A 27,020-nucleotide genomic window follows, 5' to 3' on the forward strand; every position below is an offset into this window, starting at 1 on the left:
AAGTATTTTTTTATATTTATCACACTGCTAGTCAGTGGGGATTTTTCTTTGTTTCCGGCACCACATTATTTTGAAAACCACTCGTTCAGAATTGATTAAGATGAGTCATCTCGGTGTGTGGTTTCTGGTTTCCTGCTTTGGTGTCAAATTCCACTGAATGAAACTAAAACGTCAGAAGGTGTCAAAACCAAGCTCATCTCCGTTTAAAGGGTAAAAACTCTCCTTAGTCCCCGGCCACTGCTAGTGGTAGATGAGGAGACGAGAATTTATTAAGTCAGTAGCGGGAAAGATTCGTCTGCCTTCTAACCACCTCAGTTTTAGGACGCCAGTCCCTCCCAAGTTATCCAATGCCTGTGCCGAGGCACAATACGTCGGTCTAACCATGTCCTTTTTACAGTGGGTCCTTCCCTGTGGTTTTGTTGCACTTGTTAAAACTAAAATATATTAAGCTGTCCTTTTTAGGACCGGAAGCACTCGTTACACACACTAGCGTACTGCACTAGTTGAGCCTAGAATAACTTGATAGGAGCATCTAAGTCAGCCCCGATGGAAAGGGTTAAGCTAGCTCGCACTTTAGAAGAACTGAGTAGTTTCAAAAGACATAGATGAGTTTCGGGAAGTTCGAAAGAATATAAGGGAAAGGGGATAAGAACTTTAAATATGACAAAACAGACATGAAAAGATATTCATCAAGTATGTCGATATAATTTACAGTATGGCATTAAGAGAAAAATACATTCAGTGTGCAAGTTGATTTACCTCATATAAATATAATCTCATAAATTCATTCAAATATTCTGTGTGTGGATACAGTAGAAACTCTCAAGTCACAAGCCTGGGTTGCAGTTTTAAATTCAGATTCCAAGCAGGCATGAATTCAGGTTTCAAAGTTAGGCTGAAAACGAGTTAGGTGTAGCCGGTTGCAAATTTGCGTTTCAAAACGGTTAGGTCTTAAAAACCTTGAGTTAGAATTTTAAGTCTGGGTTAGGGTTTCAAGTAACTATTTCAAGGCTTGGCTGGTTCAAGAGAAGGGTTAAAATTTTGGGTTTCAAGTCAGGGTTAATTTAATTTAACATTTCATGTTGGGCTTGAGAGCTTCCATTGCCCTTCAAATGAATTTGGCAATATAACTTGTTTGAAATAACATGATAAATCCAGGTTGGTTGCCATGAAAACACAGGTTTCTATAACAGCGTGATCACACTCACTCACTAACACACACACACACACACACGTACAGTACAACATAGGTCAGATGAGTGCAAACTGGCCAATGAGCTTTGGTCAGCCAGCTGCATCTGACCTAATACAAGAGGGGAACAAAGTGCCAAGTCATCACATCCATTAGCTGTCAATCGAAACCACCTCATAGTTTGTCCTTTAAACATCTTTGTCATCCGACAGAGAAACGCGTAGCTGTCGGTTGTCACTCCTTCGTGATTGGACCTCCTCGTAAGGGGGCGGGGAATTGTCAGGGCTGGTTTGATCGCCTAGCGGCTCCTGGGCCAGCAGGAGCTGGGTGGGTCCCGGGTTTGGCGAGCGGGAGGAAGCGAGGGGCTGGCCCCAGCTGCTATACATCGCCTCCTCGTAGGACGGTAGCGAGACAGGATGTACCTCAGCCATCAGGTCCAGTTGGTCCGAAGACCGACGCCTGGCGGGAGACACGTCATGTGACCTGTCGTGTGACGTGTAACGGCATGCGATGTCATATGTGACATTTCGTGTGATACAAATGACACACATCAAGAAGTGAAATATGCATGATGTGACATGCGTCATGTAACAAGTAACATGTTAAAAACATTACCTGATGTGTGATGTAACATGAGTCATGCAACACATTACTTTGTCAGAGATGCAACCGGTGTCATGTGATAGGTGACACGCACTTTGTGACATATGTGAGTCATATGTGAGGGACCTCACCTGTGTGATTGACAGGGGCAGAGGCGGGACTTGACCACAAGGCATGCAGTGGTGGTGAGCAAAAAAATGGACACGCTCACAGCCGTCGTGGCCATATTGGGCACGCCAACGTTTTCTCCACCCTCGTTGACACGAGCACCCCCTGTGGTGACAAGTAGCCGTGTTTCAAGCCAGGGTTAAAGTCTCAAACATGAGTTAAGGCTTTTGCATTGGAGGTTCAAATGAGGATTAGGGTTTCAAATTGTTGATGAAACAGTATTCCATTTGATTCTATCCGCATCAGTGCAGGGCATGGTGGGTTTAAAAAAGGATTTCAAATTAAGGATTTCAATATATGGTTATGGTCTCAAATTAGGGTTTAGCCTCGGTTAGTGTTTCATACTCAAGTGTTATTTGACAGGCTTTCGTTTCTATCACCGCACTGCAGTGCTTCATCGGTAAAAGAGTGGACAGGTTTTTGATGTCTGAGCGGTTTGTTTGGTGCTTCCTGTCTGTCAGCTTTGTGTTAATTCTGGTGGCTTCTTTCACTTCCTCTTCTGAGCTCTCACTTCCTGCTTGTAGAACCACTGACAGAAGAAGAAGACATGGCACCAAACCCACACACGGTACACTGAACATGACAACAATCGCCCTTGAGTGATTAGCAGGGTTTCAAGCCAGAGACAATGTTTCAAATTGGGGTTTCCGGTCTAGGTTAGGGGTATCAAATTAGGTTTTTGATTTAGAGTTCCAATTAAGGCTTAGGGTTTTGTGTTTCAAATGAGTTTACTGAGAATTTTGCCTTATGGTATCAAGTTGCAGTTGAAAGCCTGGATTAGGGTTTATAACCAGAGTTATATTTCAAATAAAGGTTTCAAGGTTGGGTTCAAGTTAAGGTTTCAAGATAGTATTTGCATTTCAAGCTCTGGTTTCAAGCAAAGGTTACAGTTCCAAGTCAGGGTTAGACCTTAAAGCCCGAGTTAAGGTTTCAAATTACATTCCGAAGCCTGGGTTAAGATTTTAGTTTGAAATAAAATTGACAATTTCAAATTAGGGATTCAAATCTGTGTACAATATAGTGCTCAATATGTGACCTGGTTTCAGGGAGGAGAACCACACGATCTAATCAGAGTGAAACTAACCCAGCATTGGCTTGCGGAAGGACGAAAACAAGAAGTTTTGACAGAAAGTAGGTCAGCACGTTTAGCTCCAGGTCCGCGTTATGAAATACATCAAATACAGTGGGCATTTATGATAAGCCATAAAAATTTAAACCAAATGGTCATATTGAATGTGTCATTTTGAATTTTTTAGGAAGACACTGAATCGACTCATAAAACATTTCTACAATGTCTTATGTTGCTAAGTCATACTGGCTTTGGGAGTTGAATTTTTGAAAATTGGTAACAATCAAACACAATATCTAAGAAAAGTGAGTTGATGTAGGACTAGAAATGTCTACAAGGAGCTTAAAATGGTGGTTTGGAACCAAAACAGCAACTTCATGTGTATTCTTGGACATGCTTTCTTGAGACATTTTTGTAGGTCTACTCATGGCTATCCGAATTTGTCTTTAAGTCATCTTCAGGTAGTTTTGTGTTTTATGGCGAGTCATCAAAATTTGCTACCATGCACCGCCCACATGCAAAGACCAGAATTGAGCATGAACCATCTGTCCAGTGTAGTAGCAATCAAACAAAATCTGAGTCTAGAATGAATCAGCGTGGAACCCTGGAAATGGCCTACATGATGTTTTTCTGACGTCCTCTTGAGGATTGTTTTGCAGGTCTAGTCATGATAGCAACAACAAATGGCTCAACTTGTTTTAAGAGTAGAATTTTCTCGGTTTGGTGTCATTCGGACCACATCTTGAAAGATATCTGGAAATGGCCACTTTGAACCAATAAGGCAGACCTCCTGAATGCTCACCTCTAATGCGGATGCAAGCGGGAATGGGGGGCTTCCAAGCTCCGTGATGGCACCAGGAGACGGGAGATTTGGCTGTGTGATAGCCGTCCTCACAGAACAGGTGTACGGAGCTCCTGTGGGGGAAACCTCGGCAGGGGGACGGCTCACAGCGGAAGCCCCCGTGCTCCGGCACCAGTGGGTGGGTGCAGTTGCCCATACGGCCTGTAGGGAGCGCATTGGCGTCTGTAGAAGAGGGCAGTGGCATAACTATGTGAATTGAGTCAATTTATTCAGTCTATTTTCTTGATTTTGGAGGATTTGTCTTGGCTGTAGTGCTTCCAGGATGTGGATGGTACAAATTTGCAAAACAGTTAAGTGCATTTTTTTCAATACTGTTCAAACAAATAGCAAAACATCACGGCTAACCTGCACAAGTTTTTTGCTTCCTCAAAATCCCTAGTACAGCTCGAGAAAGGAAATATTGCTGTCCGTGAACACGTTAGTGCCACTATGTCTTTAGGTATGGAAAACATGGTCAAATTCCTTGGTCATGTTGGCAATATAATATTTGTACTCTGGAGGGAAGTTCGAATGTAAATTGAAAGTTACACATTTGTGTATGAGGATGATTGATTGCAAGACCTTAGGCAAGATTCACATTTCACGTTTACTGTTTGCACTGTAATTTGTTGGAAAACCATCTCATTGTGATACAGAAGGGAAAAGATAGCACTGCATAGTACGAAGAAAAAAAAATTCAGTGCGTCCCCACTGAAAGCCCAGGGACTAAATAGATGGCCCACTATGGGGTTTAGGTGTGTGGTTACCTGCAAAAAGGTGTGGTAAGGACGTCAAGAAGATGATGATGATGTGTGGACATGGCCATGGAGACAACGATGATGCAGACATTCAACTTCCTGTGGAGCATGTGGCAATTTTGAGCAGGCATTTTAAGAAGACTTACGTACAAACGTTTGACACTTGAATACCACATGTTGCTTTTGACCCAGGCAATAGATACAATCACTCCTTTGCAGATTTCGGAATGATTTTGTAATTTTGTTTCCCCTTAGTGGAGGGCTAGCCCTGATTTTTCTTGAAATATTCTGATTGGAGGTGGAGTGTACATTTGTTATACATATATTTTATTTATTTAAAAAATGAATGTGTCAGATTATAGCTGTCCGTTTCCATCTGTAGTCCCTTGTAGGTTGATTGTAACATCCATCCATCCATCCATTTTCTGAACCGCTTAGTCCCCACGGGGGTCGCGGGAGTGCTGGAGCCTATCCCAGCCGTCATCGGGCAGTAGGCGGGGGACACCCTGAACCGGTTGCCAGCCAATCGCAGGGCACACAGAGACAAACAACCATTTGCACTCGCACTCACACCTAGGGACAATTTGGAGTCTTCAATCGGCCTACCAAGCATGTTTTTGGGATGAGGGAGGAAACCGGAGTGCCCGGAGAAAACCCACGCGGGCCCGGGGAGAACATGCAAACTCCACACAGGGAGGGCCGGAGGTGGAATCGAACCCGCACCCTCCTAACTGTGAGGCGGACGTGCTACCCAGTGCGCCACCGAGCCGCCGATTGTAACATTTTAAGTATAAATATAATCAAAACACGTAGTGTACTTGGAATGTGAGTGTTTGTGTATAGTGTAAATATATTTCTGTGTGCGTTGTGTTGTCATGTCAACAGATAGGACATCTGTGTGAGGTCAACTCATCACACAGTGCTGATATGTGTCACGTGACCATGTGCTGCGTGGGCATGCAGCAGGTTCGCCACTGAGGCTTGTTGAATATCAACGTGAAATGGAACGCTTGAATTTTGTTATCAGGGGAAAAATGTGGAAAAATATAAAACATTAAGAGCAGGTCATTTGTTTTTAGAATTGCTTAGCGTTGGCCCACTGGCCGTAGGTTGTCCACCCTTACAGGAAGTCCGCTACAACACAAAATCATCGCTTGTTTAAAAAAAAAAAAAAAAAAAATGTTTTTACAGTCACATAACATAACAACCAACCCTATATGGACCATATTATCTTTCGGTTTGTGTATGTCATCATAAGTGTTAGAAGGTGACATTAACGACAAGATAATTGAACCGTGAAGGTCTCACCTGGAGGCAGCGGAGAGGTGACGAATGAAGCCGACGACCGCCGCTCGCTGCTCGGCAACAACAAGTGGCTTCTCGACTAGTCAGCGTCTTGCCTCTTTCGCTTCTTTCCCCACCTCCGCAACCGTTCCAGGATCAGATGCATGAGCAAACAGCCGCCGATGAGACTGATTGGCTTCGGGCGAGTCGTCAGCCGCGCCCCCAGCGGAACTAACGGTGGTTGGAAGAAGTGGGAGCAAGACGGAACCTTGTACCGGGTAATATTTTCCACGCAAAAAAAGTATTTCTTTCCCCTTCTCACCCTTCTAGCATTTAGGGGGTTTTATGAATTCAAATTGATGCACATAAAACTGAAATAAGGCCGATGTAATGTGTATAAATTCAAAATAAACCGCTGAATAAAGGGTACGAAGGCGTATTATGACCCTACTCAAAAGAAATGCTACGAGAATAAAGATTTTTTTTTCACATTTTTAGGCCTACTTAAAGAATTCAGACATATTTTACAACGTTTACAGCTTAATAGAAAGGAGGAACCCATAACACTTATTTGACAGTAAATAAAAACTGTTCTGCATTTTGGCCGCCAGAGGGCAGCAAACGACTGCGTCAAAACTGATAAACAGTAATAAATTAACTTTTTATACAGTATTTGTATTCAAATAGTCAAGTATGAAATTAAACAACAAAGATGAACATACCTCACATACAATTTCAGAATTCGATTTATTTGAAATGCACAAAACAGAACAGTTGTGATAAAGTTTGGCACTTCAAATATTAATTTCATAACATATGGTGGCTTTGGAAGAGAGGCTGGTGTCATTATTTAAAAATATAGCTTTTGTTCATGGTGATAGTATTAGCAAATGTTTATTTAGATTTGGAAAATGGTGGGATTTGAACTTAATTGTAGTCTCCCCACACGCCCACTGCCTTGCCGTCCCACTCGTTGGTGGACAGACACTTGACCATGAAGTGTCCCAGGTCGTGTTTGGAGATGGCTCGGCCCCTCAGTGAGTTCGCCGTCGCTGAGTAGCGCTCCGTCAGAGGAAGATCGTCTGTGCGTCACATCAGAGATGTGTTAATCAAAATTTGGAATTACTAAATAAACAAGCATGTTATAATTGTTTGTTTTTGTTCAGTCCACACTCACTGCCAATGTGAGGCGGCATGACGGCCACGTAGTCCAGGCCGGACGATTTTAGGACGTCGTACATCCTGTCGTGGTCCTCGGTGACGGCCAGCAGACGCGGCGGCACTTTGGAGCGGTCCCACAGCAGGAAGGCTGACCCGCAAGAGGAGGAAGAACACGGATCAGGTGGAAATATTCAGAAAGATACGAATAAGATGAAAACGGAACGTGTTGTACCTGACATGCAGCCCACTACTTTGCGGATGCCGCGAGCCTTCATAGCCTCCACAATATTTTTGGTTCCTTCAGACATGACGGTGGTCGGGTCTGATAGAAATACACCACAGACAAGTTTGGTTGTCAATCTGCACTTTTTCAAAAGGTGTTGTATAGATCAAATATGACATTTTGCGCGCACAGTGGACTTTTGCCAAATGAGAACTTTTTTTAGGATGATTTTTTGGGGGGCATGTTAGAGGTTTTTTTTTGGTGTGACCAAAAAACCTTTTTGGGAGTTTTAGTTTTTCACTGATATTTTAAGTTAGTGTGAAAGGTATCTGATTAGTAAACAAGGTTTTGAGTGAGAGAGGATTTTTGGGTGCGTGTGAGAGTTTACTGTGAGGTTGGCTTTTCTGCGCATGAGTTTTTGTGGTGTCCTGCGTGAGGTCTTTGGTGTGTGAGAGGTTTGTGATTAGTTTGGATGTGATTTTTTGTGGGAGAGTTTTGTTGGTGTGTGCGAGAGGATTTTGGAGTGTATGAGAGTTTTTTGGGGCATGTGAGTTTTTGCCATGTGGAGGTTTTTTGTGTGAGAGTTTCTGGTGAATAGTGGGCATTCACTATCTTAGTTATTTGAGTTTTGTACTCACTGAGGTCGTTCCTGGTTCCTAGGATGATGATGACGGCATCCTGGCCCTCCATGGCTTTCTTCACATCGTCCTTGTTGAGCACATCGCCCACCACCACCCTGGAGGCCTTGTGGTCCGCCGGCAGCCTGGCGGGATCTCGCACCAGCACCGTCACATTGTAGTCTGTAGGATGGAGAGCAGGTGAGCGTGAAGTAGGGAAATATTTCACAAACCGCGTTTTTTGCTGTTTCTTAGCACAATAAAAACAGCTAAATGAAATCACGAAAAAAACAAATCCTTCTCTGGAAATAGAACCTTCTCTTGATGATTTGACGACCAGCAGATGTACCTGACAACTCGTCCTTCTTGATCACCCACACGAGAGCGCACACCCTTACACACACGTGCTCGCACACATGCTTGCATACACACCCAAACTGGACTAAACAGTTAGAGTGACATCGCCCCTTCTGCACAAACAAGATAACAAGCGTCTATCATCACCATGCCAACCCTACATGACTTTGCAGTTTTTGGACCAGGACAGTCACATTAAATTAAACATTAAGGCACCCTGATTATTGTTTTGAATCTAAATGAGAGCTGATTTTTTTTAAACAGGTTTACCATTGCCATTAAACATTAATGGGAAAATTTATTCGTTTTTCTCCTATTCAAAATCTACATTTCTAATTCATTCAACCGCATCAAGTCGTCAGTATACACATGCAAATTTCGAGTTTGGATGATGATGGTGACCTTTATTATTATTATTATTATGCAAAAAAAAAAAAACATTGGCACGATATTAATTGAAAGATTATCTTTTTAAAGGAGACAGTTATTTAGTTACAGGTTTTTTTTACGAGACACAGTTACGTCACGACGTCATGATGTCATCTGTTGTCTCACCTGCAGCCGCTGCAAGAGGCAGGGTGGCCTGGCCGGTCATTCCCGTCGATCCAAAAATGACCACGTTTTTAACGGAGTCCGACATTTTCAACGTTAAGGGCGTCCTGAGAGCCAGAGAGTAAAAAACTAGTCACGTTAAACACGCAGAGACTTAGACATTCAGACTGTCTTGTGCCGCTTCCGTCTAACATTTGGTTCCGCCCCTCAAGTTCATTTAAAGGTACAGTATCACAAACGCCTTTTAAGCCACTTTCACTTCGTCATTTGTATGAGATATGGGCGCACATTTTGATTTTAAATACTCGGAAAAAAATTGGACAGATTCATCAAGTACATAAGTATGAATCCTGAAGAAAAACAAATCTTAATAATGAGGGGTTTTGCAATGTTAATCAAATGTGTATAGCTATTATTGTTCTTGATCATATTTTAATATTATTGGCTATTGTTCTTTATTACATTTTAAGATTACATAAAAATATTTATCAATATTATAGTTTAAGCGGGTGTCTGTGTTTCTGATCCAGATTGGGTTGTAAGACAATATTCTAATTCTGTATTGTTTTAAAATGATTTCAATGTCCTTGTGTATTTTTTAAGATAATCTTATTCGGTTTTATATTTTATAATATCAATTATGATATCATTTGAATTTATGATTATTTATGATTATATTCTTGATCTATATTCTATTCTCTGGCAATATTAATAATCTAGATCAGATTTTTTATTTGCTTGTTTTTAAGTTTGACCTATAAATCTTGCGCATGACAGGTTTTACCATGCGTTGAATATTACTATAACTATCACGTTTCAGAAAAATATCCTCTTGCAGCTAGAACCAACCCAAAATGATACTAAATTCATGACTGTAGGACATTTATTATTATTATTGTTGTTATTATTCATACTTGATGGGCTGGATAAAATCGAGTTCATATTCGGAACAAGCGTCCTGGTGTCTCTGATTTAAAATGTATGTACGTATATAAATTTGTCGAGCAGTTACTTTTCTACTGCTAATTGATTTGACATGTGTTTGTTAGAGGGCGCCCTCTAGTGCCGTTTATGTGATCTCTCGCTCTTTCTCGGCCCCTCCCGTCCCCGCTGCTGCTTCTATTTCCCGCATCTCCACGCCGAGGAAGAGGAGGAAGCCAAGGAGGAGGAGGAGGAGGAGGTTTTGTCAGGTGGTAACGGTGGTGGTGGGGTGGAGAGGGTCCGTCCTATGGATGTCATCATCATCCTCAGCAGCCGCAGCCAGGCCAGCACCTCCCGGTCCTGCGCTTAATCGGCGGCCTCATCCGCTCTGCTCGTACTGACTTGCCGGTGCAGAGCAAGCCAGCGACGTGTACTCAATCGCCGGGAGACACAAAGGTCCGTCCTCGGCACACGCGCGGAAGGTAAGACGGGGTACCGCCAGAAAGGGAGAATGAATGGGGGGGTGAGGGGATATGGTTCCACTTGGACCGGTGGGTGGGAGAGTCGGCATCCGGGCATGCGTCAGGCTGCAGAAGTACCGCACCGCAGTAGTCCGGCCGTGCACGGTGCACATGTGATGGATGGCGCACCCGTGACGAGTGTTGACGGTGCACGTCAGAGGGCGCGTGAAAGTGAGAGCATCCTTGTCCATGGAGCAGCAGGCCTTATATATGCAGCATCAGCAGCACACACACTAGCTGCACAGATACTTCTTACTTTCTACTTTGGACATTTTTGTGACGAGCAGCACGATGGGGTAATAAGCAAGCCTGCGTTAAAGCTCCGAGACTCTGGTTTGAATTTGGTGGAGTTTGCATCTCCTGCTCCTGCTTGAGTGCGGCTTTCCTCCCTTCTTCCCAAACATTCATGATAGCTTCAAACATTTTTTTTCAATTGTTCAACATGAATGTCAGTTGTTGTCTATATTATTGGCCCACATTTGATTGGTGACCATTTCATGGTGTTTTCCACATCTCTTGCCCAAAAAGTCAATTTAAGCTTTTGTAAGATTCCAAACTGTGATTATGTGTGATTATGAGTATGAGTGCTTGTTTGTCTATACGTGTGCTCTGCAATTACCAGCGTGTATCCCATTTCTGTTGCCAGAAGTCAGCTCAGATTAATCAAAGACTAAATCAATTTGCATGCGTTATTGTGGCTAGTTGACTGGCTAGCAACAAGTTTGCTCTTTCTTATATTTAGTTGTTTGTTTTAATTTACCTCCTTTCTCAGGTAAATACACGAGACACAGGTGCCATTTTGATTAAATGTGCATGTATAAGATAGAGGGACCCGTGGACCAACCTCAGGTATTATGAGGTAATTTATGAGTCAACATAGATCCTCAAAGTCACAAATTAACACTACAAAGAAGGACTAACTTCCTATAATTAGCTTGTGCTAGCTTCATTCTGTGCTTTAATAGCAAACAGGGAATCATAGCTTGTACCTTTTATCCATTTCCAACACACTTGAGGTATAAGCATCTTTATGAACTATAATTTAACAAGCCAGAAGTTATCACGGACCTTCATGTTGCAGTTGAGCTTGTCTAGCCCTCTGCACATGTTGGCATTTGTTGTGCCGAGAGCTGAACAGGCTGCTCAAAGCCAGCTGTTGGTCAGGTGTATGCGTCATATGGATTTTGTGTTTTGACATTCTTGATGAGAAGTTGACAGCTTTGATGAAGACTTGGGTCAAAAAGGAGAAACATGCCTGCAAGGGACTATGTGAGTGATTGATATTGGCAACTGTCTCGCTCTTTCTTAGCATGTCTGTATGTGGTGAAGCAGCATGTGGCTCGAGGGCAGCTTGAATGTAGCCAGGAACCAGGCGAGCATCTCTCCAACAACTAGTTGCCATTTTGACGTCGGTCCAAAGCAGGACTTGAATCCTAACTACGTATATCACCCCTAACTTAATCCTTAAAAATGAACATTTCCCCAAATATTTACTTTTATTATTTTTTGCGTTTTTTATTTTTTATTTTAATTAACTCAGTTATTTACTTTAGTTCAGTTTTATTGATACTGTTATTCGTTTGAATTAGAATTTCGGCAGCCATTTTTGTTTGAAGGTACCTGCTTTTATTGATGGATTTATTTCAGTTTTAATATTCATCTTTACTGTTTGCTATTTGTCTTGGATGGAGGTTTTTGTATCCAGTTATATGCTGAAAAACATTTTTTGTGAACATTTTATGCACCTGTGTGTATTAAATACTGTGTGCGTTCGTGTGTGTGTGTATGTGTGTGCATGGTAGGGCGTCGGGGGCGCCATGGCGAATGCCTCCCCAGACCTGGACAACGCCGACGCCCAGCGCCAGCTCAACAACAACAACCGGCCTGTCAGCTCTGCATTTTGGGAAACGGAGTGCACTAGCTCCAAGTTGTTTGAGTGCTCCCGCATCAAAGCCCTGGCAGGTAATCGGAACTAGACCTAGAAGATATAAATAAAATAAATAAAACAATTCAAAAAGCAAAGGACAGTGACATTCGTCTAAATACGTATTTTTTTTTTTGCTTTATCTCCCGTGATACCAAACCAGCTTTGAAAGTGTTTTTCTCTTGACATCAACTTGAATGAACTTTAAGACAAATATTAGTAGGTATTTCTTGTAAGAGATAATGTGACGACAAATGTTTTCTCTTTGGAAAAATGTCACTGGTTTTATGAACTGGCTCCTCTCTGTTCACAACGTTGTTGAGAGTAGATGCAGTGCACATCAGTCCAGTAGGGAACACAAACTAAATCGCTCAGGAGAAAAAGAAAAAAGAATAAACCCATTAAATTTAATACAGAAAAAAAACACAAAAAATAATTTTTGAACGTCCACATATGTAAAATTATTTTAAAAAGACAACATACAGTCAAACACAGTTACAAATATTTAAAATAATAATAATTAAATTTAAAAAATCTCTTAAGCGTTCTAGATATGAATCGGAATTATTAATAAATACTTAAAGAGTTTCTTTAAATTCATTGTTAAAATCAATTAATCACTCAGCTTGTTACATTATACTCTTGCCTACACTAAGTACTAGTTCTTGTCCAAATACGTACTCTTTCTCTAAATCCTTTCAGAGGAACGAGACGCCGTCCAGAAGAAGACCTTTACTAAATGGGTTAACTCCCATCTGGCCCGAGTGTCCTGCCGCATCTCAGACCTCTACAATGACCTGCGCGATGGCTACATGCTCACGCGGCTGCTAGAGGTCCTCAGCGGGGAGCTGCTGGTGAGAGTTGTTTCCAAACGTGTCACTTGCCCTAAAAACACTTAAACAGTTCAAATAGAAAATTATTTCTGAGAAAGGAATTGTAGGCAGTGGAATAGGTCATGAAATTCCAACATCAACTGTTATTTCATTTATAGAGGATTTGAAAGGCATTTAAAGTACTCATTCCATGCTTCTGAAAATTCCACAAAGATGGCAGCCGCTTGTCATGTTGCTAACAAAACGCTGACATGCTATCACTCGGCACGAGCAGCAAATGCTGACGTTATATTTATGTTTTCTCACCGCTCCAGCCGAGGCCGACACGAGGTCGCATGCGCATCCATTCTCTGGAGAATGTGGACAAAGCACTCCAGTTCCTCAAGGAGCAGAGGGTACACCTGGAGAATGTGGGCTCACATGATATTGTGGACGGGAACCATCGTCTCACACTGGGCCTCATCTGGACCATCATCCTCCGCTTCCAGGTACCATGCAAAAACTAATATTAAAGACTAAAATGATAACAAGCAAAGAACTGATGGGCTGACATGCGAAGAGCTAGTTTGCTAATGTGCTAGTACGCTAATATCTAGCAATCTCGGAAATATCTTGTGATATTATAAAGCTTGATAAGGTTTGTTGGGCATAGTTGCTAAAAATATTTTGAATGGATGAGCAGACTTAATGCCAGTAATGCCAATACTGTAGCTTTAGAGAGTCTCCATCTGCAGTTAAGTAAACAGACATTGGTTTTATTTTTATCTTTTTTTATATTTAGCTTTGATGCATTACCACCACTGCTGTGGTGTGGAGGCTTTAGTCTCCCCCAAAAAAGCACAGATGCATACATTGACAACCCCCTCCACCCCCAATAGTGTCTCGCCATGTGGTGTCCTCAGGCTGAACTGTATATAGGGCCTCAAAACTGCCCCCAAAACCGCTCAAATGAATATAATGACCTGCCCTTGTAGTCACCCAATCAGCTGCTTGGTATTTTCTGAATGTCAACCACAGCAGCTTGGGGGGGGGGGGTCTTTCAAGGCCTCACACAATAGAAAGAGTCCACACAATAGAAAGAATCCACTCACACACACACACACATCACAGTGAAGATGTGTAATGCAGGATGGTCCAGGGTGGTCACAAGCTACTGTGTTTATTATACATCAGTGGCACATAACAGTAAAATAGTTATATGGCATCATCTGGACTCTCGCATGGCCTCCCTTGGTCTCAGGGGATTCCCTGCTCTCATGGGAGTTTGATGCAGAGGCCACATGGACCGCTTTACTTTATTAACTATTCTTTTAATTATCAAGATACATGCTAATATGTATGTATTTGTAGGAGCCATAGGTCCAAAATTGTAGTATTTATTTACAAAGATAAATAGGTACATGTATACTTGACCACGTTTCCTTACACATGTAGTTCTTTTGTAAAAGAACGACAACATTTGAGAGTTTCTTTCTAAGGAACAATTCCTTCTCGCACTTCTTGTCTCTGCCTTTCCTCTTTGTGCTTAAAGAAGAATGCTTTGACAGTACACTGAAGAAGACGAGGAAGATGAAAAAGGAGAGGAGATGGAGGAGGTGGAGAGAGTAACTAGAAAATGTATTTATAGAAGCATGCAGTAAATAGAAGTACGCTTCCAATCTCATCAAGTGTTGAAGTCAAGATCACAGATAGGAGTTTACTGGCCCTTCAATTCAAACAAATGTATTGTGTAGAAGAGAAGAGGTTGTTATTTGGTCATTCAACATAACCTTGAATAATTAACCACATGCTTCTTGCGAAATAATGAAGAATATAATACGTTAAGCAGCAAGGAATGATTAAATAACACACATGTATTGTTTAAAAAGAGGATATTTTGGAAACTTAGCTTTACTTTTATTCCAATAGTTGTGGGTCTGGAGTACCTAGCCACCCATAAGACACAATATGGTCGTCTTTTTGAAACCAAGCTATCATTTATAATTATTTTGTTATTTTATGCAGTCTTGCCAGGAGTCTGTCGCCTGTGTCGTAGGGAGTGTTGTTAATCATTGTTGTGTGTTTGCACAGATCCAGGTGATCAAGATCGCCACAGCTGACAACCGAGAGACGCGCTCAGCCAAAGATGCTCTCCTGCTCTGGTGCCAGATGAAGACTGCCGGGTAAGGGGAAAGTCCACATTAGCGCTAACGTACTTAGAGCATTTTATTTTATTTTATTTTATTTTATTTTATTTTATTTTATTTTATTTTATTTTATTTTATTTTATTTTACTTACTGACTTACTTACTTACTTACTTACTTACTTACTTACTTACTTACTTACTTACTTACTTACTTACTTACTTTGCTTTTTAGGTACTCTGAGGTGAATATTCAGAACTTCACCAGCTGCTGGAGGGATGGCCTGGCATTCAACGCTCTCATACACAGACACAGGTTGACATGTTGTTTTTTTCACATTACATTACATTATTTTATGTTGAGCTATTGCAAGCATTTTTTTACCAATCTCCCAGAAAATTCAACCAACTGTTTTTACTGGCATGTGATTTGAAAACTAGTTATGGACTATATGTAACTTTATTTGAGACTATCATACATTTATTTGGGTTCACAGTCATAATAGCCCTCCGAAGTAAACCAAAACAACGATGTGTCCCTTGACAAAAATGCATTTGACACCCCGATTGAATATTTTGCCCACAATATTTGCACCAAAATATTGCTAACAGCTTTTAGCGTGATGTTAAGCTGAGATGATGTCTTTTTGACATTTTTTAATAGGTATTTTTATATTTGTTATAACTTTTCTTTTTTTAAATTTTTAAAACATGAGCCAGCAAATAAATACTGGCCTTTTTAATGCAACTAAATAAAAATCAAAATTAGTACAAAACCTGGTGTAACATTTACTCTATTGTTTATTTCTTCTTAATAAATATTTTTAAAATAAAACAATGTAAACCAGGAAACAATTTCACAATAATAAAAGATAGTTAGAAAATAATAAATACGTAAATAAACTTAAATGAAACACATAAATGAGGAAAAAGAAAATTAAATGTATTACTTTTATTTGTTATTCTATGGTATATTAATGTATAGATGTTTCTCAAGTCGATCCAGCAATGTTATAGTCTGTGTCCTTGTTTACATACGTATGTTATTGGCCATTTACAGTATTTGTACAACCCAGTCTGCATCCTTATTCATTCATTCACCATAATGGTCCTTTTGTGTTTTAAACTCCTCTTTTACTTGACCTAAAATACCCCACCCCTCCAGTCTTCAATTGAGGGAATTCAAATTGTGGGAATGTGTGATACAGAGATAGGCATGCAAGTTAAATGGTCATTTAAAAGTGAGTGTCTAAAAGTGTCCTACTTCCCAACTGCAGACCAGATCTGATTGAGTTTAACAAGCTGACCAGGTCCAACGCCACTCACAACCTGCAGCAGGCCTTCAATGTTGCCGAGCAGAACCTGGGTCTCACCAAACTGCTGGACCCTGAGGGTGAGCACTGGATCTCACTTGTTATTCATGAGTGCTCTAAAAATAAGGTTTGATTTCTTCATGCACAGATGTGAACACAGAGAATCCAGATGAAAAGTCCATCATCACCTATGTGGTCTCTTACTACCACTACTTCTCCAAGATGAAAGCTCTCATAGTGGAGGGCAAAAGAGTCGGCAAGGTAACAAGCGGTTCATCCCCACCCTATTCCAAACGTGTTTGGGTCCAACCAGTCATCATGTGCTTCAGGTCCTGGACAATTGTATCGAGTCTGAGAAGCTGGTGGAACGTTATGAGGCGCTGGCGTCGGATTTGCTAGAGTGGATCGAGAAGACCATCGCAGTAATTGGCAATCAGAAGTTTGCCAACTCACTAACCGGCGTTCAGCAGCAACTTCAGGCCTTCACCACCTACTGCACTGTCGAGAAGCCCATCAAGTGAGTTGAAGGCCACTCCAAAAAATGCGAGTGTAGAAATTAGATTCAAAGGACAGCCCATTCATCCATTGATTTTCATGAGAAAGTTATTTCCTACGATAACAATCGGTGAATAGAAAAAAAATAACCAAATCAAAAGGCTGTCCCACGTCAAGATAACTTTTCTTGACCACAGGTTCCAAGAAAAAGGGAACCTAGAAGTCCTTCTCTTCACCATCCAAAGCAAACTAAGAGCCAACAACCAGAAAGCCTACATGCCTCACGAGGGAAAGCTCATCTCTGACATCAACAAGGTGGTCTTACGAGATCTTAGTCTTTTTAAGTTCATTTGCCTGTTAGCCTCACGTAGCGTCTTTCCAGGCGTGGGAGCGACTGGAGAAGGCGGAGCATGAGAGGGGCGTGGCTCTGCGTAAGGAGCTGATTCGCCAGGAGAAGCTAGAGCTGCTGGCTCAGCGCTTTGACCACAAAACCACCATGAGACAAGCATGGCTCAACGAGAACCAGAGGCTCGTGTCACAGGTACTGTGAAGAATAACACCTAAGCACCCGAGGCTTCTTGATGTCATAGAATGACTTGGAAGCGTCGGAAAGCTCACCCCGTCAGGAAGTCAGAAGAAGATTCATCCCTGTATGACTTTCCATTAAAAGGTTATTTCAACCATGAATGGCTGAAACTGCTGAAAATCTTGGCTCGTTTTCGTTTTCCCTTGTCAGAGAAGAAAGCTCACTCATAAAAATGTCAAAGTAGAAGTTGGATTAATCCCTGTGTGACTTTCAGTTAAAAAGTAATTTCCATCCAACGATCCGTGGATCTGTGGAAGGCCGAAACATCCCAAATCAGAAAGTGGATATTTCCCTGTGCACCTAAATAGATGCGAGTGGTACCTTTCTTATTTAAATATGGGTGTAGAAATCTTAATTTTCTGTTAAAAAATGTTTTTATCAACTGTAACGATTTGTGGATGTCCGAAACAGACTAAATGACGTTTCCTGACAACGTCGACGGAAACAAGAGACAACTGGAAAGCTCACCCCTAAATCACATTGGTGTGAGACGTTATCTTTGAGGTTGAAACTCATTCCAACTCTAATAATCTAAAACACTCGAGCGCTTGCCTACATACTTGAAGGTTGTGGCTATTGGGGTAGAAGTTCAACATGTCCACCAAAAAAATCTTCAAGATGTTCTCCGTCCCCACTAGGACAACTTCGGCTACGATCTTCCTGCTGTTGAGGCGGCCATGAAGAAGCACGAGGCCATCGAGGCAGATATTGCCTCATACGAGGAGCGAATCGGTGTGGTGGTGGAGCTGGCTTCCGAGATGGAGGTGGAGAGCTACTACGACATCCGCCGCATCTTGGCCCGCAAGGAGAACATCCTGGGACAGTGGAGTCTTCTGAAGGAGCTGGTTGCAGGCAGGCGAACCCGGCTGGAGAAGAACCTGGCCCTGCAGAAGACCTTCCAGGACATGGTCTACATGATCGACTGGATGGAGGACACACAGGTAGCTGAAATGTTAGAGCAATTTACAAATTGTTAAATGTGTATGTAAAAACGTTTTTAATAATAATTCTTCTTTAATTCACAATGTAAAAAAATTGTGCATGTTATTAATATTTTTATTTTTATTTTGACAGTATTTTATTTAACCCATTATTTCATAAAATTAATTAAAAAATGTCAAATAGTTTATTTTATAAATTGGTATGTATTATTTTCAATGAATTTATGAATGACATATTTATTTGAAAAATAAAAAATTAATAAATTGTTTTAAGACAATGATTAAATGTATGCAACAAACTTAAAAGGTCTCTTGCTAATGTAAAATGCTCGATGTGGCTCACGAGCCATAATTTGCCCACCCATTGTCAAGTACCTTCAAGATCCATCCATCCATCCACCGACTGTTACAAACCTCCTGCCCATCTCCTTTGTAGGCCCAACTGCTGTCTAAGGACTTTGGGAAGCATCTTCTGGAGGTGGACGACCTGCTGCAGAAGCACAGCCTGCAAGAGGCCGACATTGGGGTGCAGGCTGAGAGGGTGGAGACGCTCAATGTCGCTGCACTCAAATTTACCACCATTGAGGGTACACATAACACTAATTTGCCCACATAGAGGGTAGCAACCAGAAAATGACTGACTGCTTTGTATTTCTCATCTCCAAGGTTATCAGCCATGCGACCCCCAGGTGATCCGTAACCGGGTCAATCACGTTTTGTCCTGCCTAGAAGAGCTAAAGGAGTTGGCGGCCAAGCGGCGCTCTGAGCTGGAGGAGTCCCGGCAGCTTTGGGCCTTCTTCCAGGTCTAAGATTGAGGCTCAGATTCTATGCTAAAATGCAAACATGTTAACATGTGTCCTCCAAACAGGAACTGGAGGAGTCTGAGGCATGGATCCGGGAAAAGAGCTCCATCCTGGGGGCTCAGGGCTATGGCAAAGACCTCAGCAGCGTGCTCAAGTTACTCCAGAAACACAAGACCCTCGCTGGGGAACTGATGGCCCACCGAGCCTTGCTGGAGGTGTGTTTGTTTGTGTGTGTGTGTGTGCATGCTTTCGTGCATGTGTGTTTGTGTCCCCTCTGTCAAGCATAAATGGAAAAAAGATAAAGCTTTTCAAATTGTCTTCAGACGACTATCCAGGGCGGTCAGCAGATCCTGAATGAGAAGAACTTGGGTACAGTGGGCATCCAAGAGCGCATCCTGGATGTGACTGATGAGTGGACGCGGCTAGAGGAGCAGGCTGCGCAGCGCCTCGCCCACCTCCAGGAAGCGCTCAACTTTTTCCAGTTCTCCACCGAGATGGACGACCTGGTGGCGTGGCTACAAGACTCCTATCGCCTGGTGTCCAGCGAGGACTTCGGCCATGATGAATACTCCACATGCTCACTACTCAAGAAGCACCGCGGCGTCAGCGAGGATATCAACAAGCATCGGCTGCATGTGGTGGCGCTGCGCAAACACTTGACAGTGCTGCCGCTGCGTTACAGAGAGCAAGAGGTGTGTGCAATTATTATTATTAATTATGATTATTTTTATCATATAATTGATAATTGTTCAGCCATAGTGATAAATAAAGATGTATGGAAATTGGAGAATCGGTGAGTAACTGGTTGATGTTGTCTGATCTCCGTTTTGGTGGCTTCTCCATGTGATTTTGTGCAGGAGGTACAGGTTCGGATGGTTGAGGTGGAGCAATTGTACACAGAGGTGGTGGAGGTGGGCGTCCTCCGCCAACAGTGGCTCCACGACGCCCTGGCCGTCTATCGTATGTTCAGCGAAGTAAATGCGTGTGAGCTGTGGATAGATGAAAAAGAACAATGGCTGAACAAGATGGAGATTCCCGAGAAGCTCGAAGATGTGGAGATGGTGACACACAGGTAGGACACTGCCGGAAAGGGAACATCTTTCCACTTTATCTTCTTGTATATGTTCAGCTGCTTAGTCATGACATGAGGTTATCGTCTATGTTTTTAGAAAGGTGACAAAGTGCATAGCAAAACAAGCAAACGTTACATAGAAAGGGTAACGTTACATTCAACATTCATGTTTTTTTTTTCACAGGTTCGAGTCCCTGGATCAGGAGATGAACAGCCTAATGGGGAGGATATTGGATGTCAACCAGATAGTCCAGCAGCTTCTGGATGGGGGACATCCGTCCTCCACAGAAGTCAGAGGCTGTCAGGACCACCTAAACTCCAGGTACTGACACAAAAGCCACTTGAGGTTCCAAATTAGAACCACGCAAGTTGGGGAAGACCTTGAAGGAAGTATATATAGTGTGTCAAATCTTGAGTAGAATGGAGATGAGGAGAGAAATGTAGATCACACACTATGTATCTGATCTAGTTTACATATTGGTCCCGTGCCAGGTGGAACAGCATCGTGGCTCTGGTGGAGCAGAAGAAGAATCAGCTAGACAGCATGCAACGTCTTCAGAACTACTTGTTGGAGTGTAGCGAAATTAAGTCTCAGATACAGGAGAAGCGCAAGGCCATCGACGCTACCCAGTACGCCGGCAGCGATCTGGGTGGCGTTCTGTCTCTGCAGCGCCGTCTCTCCACCATGGAGGGAGCCCTGTCTGTGCTGGAGCCCAAGCTGATGCACCTACAGGTATGCACGGCGGGGAACGTAAAGATTTTACATTTCAAAAACACTTGAATTTTTCTTTATTGTCTATAATGATAGAGAAGCAAAGGCAGAAATGTCAGTCCTAGTTGTATTTTTACGGCTGCAGGAGGAAGCAGAGCACCTCGCCACCGCCCATGCCAGTCGGGCCACGGAAGTCCTGCTTCCCTTCGACGGTATCAGCGTGGAGTGGGAGGAGCTTAAATGCACTCTGCAGGGCTGCGAGGACTCACTTATGGTGGCCGGCAGGTTGCAGAGCTTCATCCAGGTAAGCAGATGGCGCTCATACCAGTTAACTGCTAATTACTCAAAGCATTAAACAGTTTATTGAATCCAGAAAGTCAAAAAATACTCCATGTCACACTTTCATTGCCATGTTGCTGCATCCCACCAGGACTTGGACTTGTTTCTGACCTGGCTAGTCCAAACGCAGACGTCTGCTGCCTCAGACCAGTTGCCCAATGACTTGGAGGAAGCCGAGAAACTCATCAACAAACACGCTGCACTCAAGGAAGAAATAGGAAGGTATGTACCGTTGTGTACTCACACCACACTTTATCATAAAAAAAAAGTTAACCAGTTATTCTCCGCAGGTACGAGGAGGACTATGAGCGTCTGCAAGCTATGAACGAGCTACTGGAGTCAGAGGAGGCGCCTCTTCCGCAGGCCGCGCTGCAGCAGTGGCTGCAGAAGCTGGACGTGGGCTGGAACAAGCTGTTGGAGATGTGGGAGAGCCGACGGGACGTCTTGGTGCAGGCACACATATTCCACTTGTTCCTGCGTGACGTCAAACAGGCAGAGGCCTTTATCAATAACCAGGTGAGGAAGGTTAGGGTTTTAACCGATTCGTCAACTAGTTGATGTGAAGAAAAAGAACATCCGAATCAAATATTTTAGAACAACAGAAGCCCTCAATCAAAGTCATTTGTTGCTATGTGATATAGGAGTCGGCACTGGCCCACGTGGAGCTTCCCACCACGGTGGAGACAGTGGAGGCTGCGGTGAAGAAGCACAAGGACTTCACCACCACCATGGAGCTCAACTTGCACCGCATCAAGGCCGTCATCGAGGCCGGCGAGAGCCTCATCAGCCAGAACAACATCTACTCGGAGCGCATACGAGAACGTGTAGACACCCTTGCCAACAGGTACTCAACCTTAAAATGATCTTCATTTATTATGCCCTTTTGCTTAGTGCTGAACAATAATGGGAAATGCGATAGACGGGCTAGTGGATAGCATCAGTGTGATAAACTCTTCAATCAATGGTTATTATTAATAATATTATTTATATTTATATCTGAGAATATTTTTTTTTGTCTTTGTCCATTTTTAATTTCTTTTTAAAAAAAAACAACTGAAGGAAAATATGTTTAATTGATTTATAAATAAATATTAAATAATAAATCGTTTTAAATAAAGATATATTGCAATTATAGATTCAACCTTTTGCATTTTAATTAAAACAATTCATTAAAATTAAATGAGTTATCATAATATGAAAGAATTTGAATCAACGATGTTTTATTATCAATACAAATCATATACAAATCCTCACATAGTTGCAAATTTTTGACCCAATACTTGTGTCTACATAGTGTATTTTCTGTAAATGTTTCAGACCGACAAATGTGAGTGCAGCTGTTGCTTTGTTATTCAGCCACTATTCAACAACGAGCATTTGCAGCCGGAACTGACACCTGCCCATGAAATTTGTCTGAATGTGTGTGTGTGTGTGTGTGTGTGTGTGTGTGTGTGTGTGTGTGTGTGTGTGTGTGTGTGTGTGTGTTTGTGCGTGTGTGTTTGCGTGTGTGTGTGTGTGTGTGTGTGTGTGTGTGTGTGTGTGTGTGTGTATGTGTGTGTGTGGTGGGGGCAGGGCTGAGAGTGTTGACGGGTGGAGGGGTTTGTGCGCCTATCCGCTCAATATAAAGAAGCATGTACCGTGATTATTCACTCTTACATTTCAGTGAATTAACAATTCTGATGCATCCATTTACGCTGGAGTTATTATTTTTATTAGTTAAATTGTCAATAACATGCACAGAACTTTAATAAGATGGTCAGTGTGTGTGGTTTTCTTCCTGTATTTCTGGAATTTGTGTAATAGCAATTTGTGTAATAGTAAAGTAACAAGGACACTTCTCTTTCTGCAAAGTTTAGAGCGACAGTGTCAAACTGACGTTCTTGCATGTTGGGTTCAGGGGCAACCAGAACCGGGAGCAGGCCCAGCAGTGGTTGGAAAAACTCAACGACCAGTGGGCTCTCCAGAGGTTCCTCCAAGACTGTCACGAGGTGAGTACAGTATGTTAAAGACCATACTGGATTGGTTCTGAACCTTCTTTTGTCAGTAGCTTTGTAAACACTATGTTTTGGTCACATGGTGTAAATTGTAAATGTGTCGAAATTTGTCACCCCAAGTCATGCTATCATTTTTACTATTATCACCAAGATATCATATTTGATTCGCCATTTCCCCCCAAAAGCACAACAAAGACAGCCATAAAACATCCAAAAATTCCAAATTGAATGGGTTTGGATCATACCAACTCCTTTGCTCCAAAACAGTTGGAATCACATGAACCACAACAGTCTCAGAAGAGTCAAAACAAAATCCTTTGTTCACAAAAAGTCAGTTTCCAGTGTCCATCAAATTGGATTAAAATGTGCCGATTTGAAAGAATACTTGTCTCGTTGCTGGTATTCAGCTAGATTTTGTTCCATGTTGCATTTGCTGCCTTTTTACATTTCCATAACCAATCAGAGGAGAGAGCGATGTCGTTTTTTTATTGTTGTTGTTTTTTGGTGGCGTTTGGAATAGCTCGGTTTATCAATTGATCTACAGCAGATAAAATACACATTTGGATTTCGAATACACTTTTGGTCCGTGAATTTAGGAAATCTTCCTTTTCTGGACCTCAAAACTGGTTGAGTCTGTGCAACTTTGTCTCTGCTCAATTATTTATGAGTGTGGCTTCTCATCACTAATTTACTGCATGAAAAGGAATGGACCTCACGCTCTATAATGATACAGTATGGTAGTGGAATGTATGTAAAATACAAAATCTTCAAATACAAGAAATTTTGTGTGAGAAAGTTGTTTTTAATTCACTGCACTGTTTTTTTTCGTCATTAGTGGCACAGTAGGTGTGTTCAAAAGCATTCTTGACAGTCACTTGGGTCCTGATTTACATGCCAAGAGCAAGCCGAGTGCAAAGTGCAGTCCTAAGTGTGCGCATGGGTGAACTCTCTTCTGGTATTTTCAAAGACGGGCACAGTTAGAAATGGGCGTTTGCGCTGATGTGAGAGTGAACACAGCCGACTTACTTCCTGGCTCTTTTCAGTGCACACAGCCCTTGCAGAAGACATGCTTGCGTCCATGCAGAAGATTGAGGTGTGCAAAATACAAATTGCAGTTGGGAAATCCGTACTGCACGTGTTTGCATTTGGGGAATGACATAATTGATCTGGGTGAAAATGAACAAGACATAATTTTGATGTGTCGTTGCCCGCCATGTTATTGAGGAATGAAAAAGTGTCTTTTCGCACTGCAATTTCTACAATATCATCCATTTAAAATACGGCAGAAAATTTTGGGGTCCATGACAGTCGTTAAACAGAAAGCCGCGTAGAATTGAAGCGCATATAATCGAGGCTTAGCTGTATGCTTTTTTAGGAACCGTAGATGATGTAAAGTTGAGCAGGTCGATCACAGATCACCAACGTGAAGTGGGCACAATACATAGTTGAAAATGGTTTTGTATGGTTGTAAAACACAATATATGTGTACTGCTCGCTTAAAAATATTACCCAGAATGCCTCCCTGCCATCGCCCCTGTGCACTGAGGCTCAGCGTGTCGGCTGGTTGAGGACAAGTTGTTGTATGATTCCTGCTCGTGCGATGCGACTGCAGTCGGGTGGCCAACTGCAGAGGTGGGGGTGGGGTGTGTAGAAGTGTGTGTCCTTTTCAAAGGAAACACACATACACACCCGCTCCATCATCAGCTGTGTCCGGTAAGCCCTCCCCACTTCCCCCTCCTCCCTTTGCTTCCCACCTCCCTCAATGAAGGTGGGAGGTGCCAGCGCATCATCTCGGGCCGTCTGCCATTTTATTGTTTTGGAATAAGGAAGGGGAGGAGGAGGAGAGCAAGTTGTTTCCCCCCTCTTTCTCCTGTGCACGTGCTCGGATGCGGACCCTGACGACGAACCCCTGCCCCCTTCTCATCCTCCTCCATCTCTTCATCCTCCTTGGGCCGTTCCCGTTAAGGAGCGTCGCCGGTAAAAGCCAGTTTGAGTTGAAGGCGATGCTGCATGCGGATTTGAGGATGTTGTTGCCGGGAGACCACGATGCTGTCGTGTGCGTGTCGTGCGTGTGTACGTAGAGATTCCTGCTCGCTCGACATGTGTGTACTTAGTGACGACTTATAAGCATGTGTGTTTGACCTTGTCCCAGTATGCTGCTCTGCTCTGTGTGTTTGCTAATGTGTTTAAAGTGACTTATGACAACATGGGGTGTGTTTTGTGTGAGTGTGCGTGCGTGCTTGTGTGTGGTGTGTGTGTGTGTGTGTGTGTGTGTGTGTGTGTGTGTGTGTGTGTGTGTGTGTGTGTGTGCGCGTGTGTGTGTGTGCGTGCGTGTGTGTGTGTGTGTGTGTGCGTGTGTGTTCTAAACTTGTGCATGTCTAAAAATGCTTTAGTCAGTTGAATTGATTTTGTTATATCACAGTTTGTTTTTTACATTATTCTTTTATAGATGCAGATACATATGTAGAGGAATATCAGAAAGATGCCTGTAAATCTGAGTTAGTCATGATTATTTTGTTCATTTATTTTTTTAACTAAAAAAATGTTTTCAAGGATTAAAGGAAGCTGTTAGAATGCACCTTGAATCTAAATACTCTTCTATTTGATGATTTTACATGCATTCCAAGATTTTAATAAAATGTATATATTGGTTAAAAGCTTTGAAGAAAATTGAAGAAAAAAATGCAATTAATCGCAATTAATTTGAAAAAAAGTGCAATAAATGATTTTAAAATTGTGATTGCCTATTTATACAGAATGTTTAGACTAACTTAATAGTTGGTTGCTTTCAAGCAATATGAGGCATGCCTCATTTCTTCAGGATGACAAATCTTGATTGATTGGTTGATTGATCGGTTGATCATTCGATTGATTGATTAATTGATTGATTGATTGGTGGACTGATTGATTGATTGATTGATTGATTGATTGATTGATTGATTGGTTGATTGATTGATTGATTGATTTGATTGATTGATCTTTCTCCACAGCTGAGCGATTGGGTGAGCGAGAAGATGTTGATGGCGAGAGATGGAAACCGCGATGACACGCAGAAGCTTCACAAGAAATGGCTCAAGCACCAGGCCTTCATGGCGGAGTTGGCTCAGAACAAAGAGTGGCTGGACAAGATCGAGAGGGTGAGACAAGTTATCCTGATATCCTCATTCATGACAAAAAGCATATCCTGCACCGTCTAGGATACATATTGCGTAAACTGCGATTCATCTTCTTTATTCTTTATATCGTAATTGCCTTCCATACATTTAGTTCAAAGTCTATCCTGACTTTCCTCATTCCTTGCAGCAAGTCAGATATATATCATGCGCTGTTAGTTTTAAGGTGGTCCATTTTGTTGTGATTTATCTTTATTGTTACCTTTGTTGTGTTTCATGCTTACTGTCTGTTAGTTCAAAATCAATCCTTACAATCGATCCTACCTTTCCTCCTTCTTTGCAGCAAGCTTATCATGCACTGTCAGGGTTTTTTCTTCATTGTCATTGATACCTTTCATACTTTATTTCAAAATCAATACCGTCAATATATCCCGACTTTCCTCATTCTTTGCAGCAATTAACATGTCACGCACTGTCAGGGTTTTTTTCGCGCACTGAGAGTCAT

General features: G+C 42.2%; 3 protein-coding genes across 9 annotated transcripts in view; 1 reads left to right on the top strand and 2 right to left on the bottom strand.

Moving 5' to 3' along the window:
- Positions 1–43: 43 nt before the first annotated feature.
- On the bottom strand, positions 44–6,184 carry zgc:152863 (uncharacterized protein LOC562658 homolog). 2 transcript variants are annotated; one of them, XM_037268496.1, is made up of 5 exons: positions 5,940–6,184; positions 4,641–4,730; positions 3,835–4,056; positions 1,927–2,068; positions 44–1,651 (listed from the first exon to the last, which is right to left on the bottom strand). In XM_037268496.1, exons 2-5 carry the CDS (start codon positions 4,720–4,722, stop codon positions 1,381–1,383), a joined length of 717 nt encoding a protein of 238 aa, XP_037124391.1. In that variant the 5' UTR covers positions 4,723–4,730; positions 5,940–6,184; the 3' UTR covers positions 44–1,380. The 2 variants fall into 2 exon arrangements, with proteins under 2 accessions (XP_037124391.1, XP_037124390.1); XM_037268495.1 differs by having other exon boundaries at positions 44–1,675; positions 5,940–6,170.
- A 459-nt stretch (positions 6,185–6,643) lies between these two features.
- Positions 6,644–9,036, bottom strand: blvrb (biliverdin reductase B). Its single transcript, XM_037268275.1, has 5 exons — positions 8,829–9,036; positions 7,938–8,099; positions 7,309–7,398; positions 7,093–7,224; positions 6,644–6,997 (listed from the first exon to the last, which is right to left on the bottom strand). Exons 1-5 carry the CDS (start codon positions 8,911–8,913, stop codon positions 6,843–6,845), a joined length of 624 nt encoding a protein of 207 aa, XP_037124170.1. The 5' UTR covers positions 8,914–9,036; the 3' UTR covers positions 6,644–6,842.
- Positions 9,037–9,997: 961 nt separating this feature from the next.
- The window catches only part of LOC119132440 (spectrin beta chain, non-erythrocytic 4-like), a 29,774-nt gene continuing 12,751 nt past the window's right edge, over positions 9,998–27,020 (top strand). For 2 of the 6 annotated variants that reach the window (XM_037267702.1, XM_037267703.1), the window contains exons 1-25: positions 9,998–10,228; positions 12,070–12,229; positions 12,894–13,045; positions 13,339–13,512; positions 15,095–15,186; positions 15,383–15,463; positions 16,425–16,540; positions 16,609–16,721; positions 16,790–16,977; positions 17,153–17,270; positions 17,338–17,496; positions 18,180–18,482; positions 18,919–19,069; positions 19,149–19,285; positions 19,351–19,500; positions 19,609–19,977; positions 20,143–20,357; positions 20,542–20,679; positions 20,850–21,090; positions 21,215–21,373; positions 21,500–21,630; positions 21,699–21,924; positions 22,050–22,252; positions 23,306–23,396; positions 26,393–26,539. In XM_037267702.1, coding sequence (XP_037123597.1) covers positions 12,085–12,229; positions 12,894–13,045; positions 13,339–13,512; positions 15,095–15,186; positions 15,383–15,463; positions 16,425–16,540; positions 16,609–16,721; positions 16,790–16,977; positions 17,153–17,270; positions 17,338–17,496; positions 18,180–18,482; positions 18,919–19,069; positions 19,149–19,285; positions 19,351–19,500; positions 19,609–19,977; positions 20,143–20,357; positions 20,542–20,679; positions 20,850–21,090; positions 21,215–21,373; positions 21,500–21,630; positions 21,699–21,924; positions 22,050–22,252; positions 23,306–23,396; positions 26,393–26,539 — 3,999 coding nt within the window. In that variant the 5' untranslated portion in view covers positions 9,998–10,228; positions 12,070–12,084. Of the gene's footprint in view, positions 10,229–12,069; positions 12,230–12,893; positions 13,046–13,338; positions 13,513–15,094; positions 15,187–15,382; positions 15,464–16,424; positions 16,541–16,608; positions 16,722–16,789; positions 16,978–17,152; positions 17,271–17,337; positions 17,497–18,179; positions 18,483–18,918; positions 19,070–19,148; positions 19,286–19,350; positions 19,501–19,608; positions 19,978–20,142; positions 20,358–20,541; positions 20,680–20,849; positions 21,091–21,214; positions 21,374–21,499; positions 21,631–21,698; positions 21,925–22,049; positions 22,253–23,305; positions 23,397–24,595; positions 25,116–25,147; positions 25,476–26,392; positions 26,540–27,020 lie in introns of those variants that run through there. The other 4 variants (XM_037267707.1, XM_037267705.1, XM_037267706.1 and 1 more) reach the window with 4 other exon arrangements.

This window comes from Syngnathus acus, chromosome 13, assembly GCF_901709675.1.
Source record: "Syngnathus acus chromosome 13, fSynAcu1.2, whole genome shotgun sequence".
Classification (NCBI taxonomy): domain Eukaryota; kingdom Metazoa; phylum Chordata; class Actinopteri; order Syngnathiformes; family Syngnathidae; genus Syngnathus; species Syngnathus acus.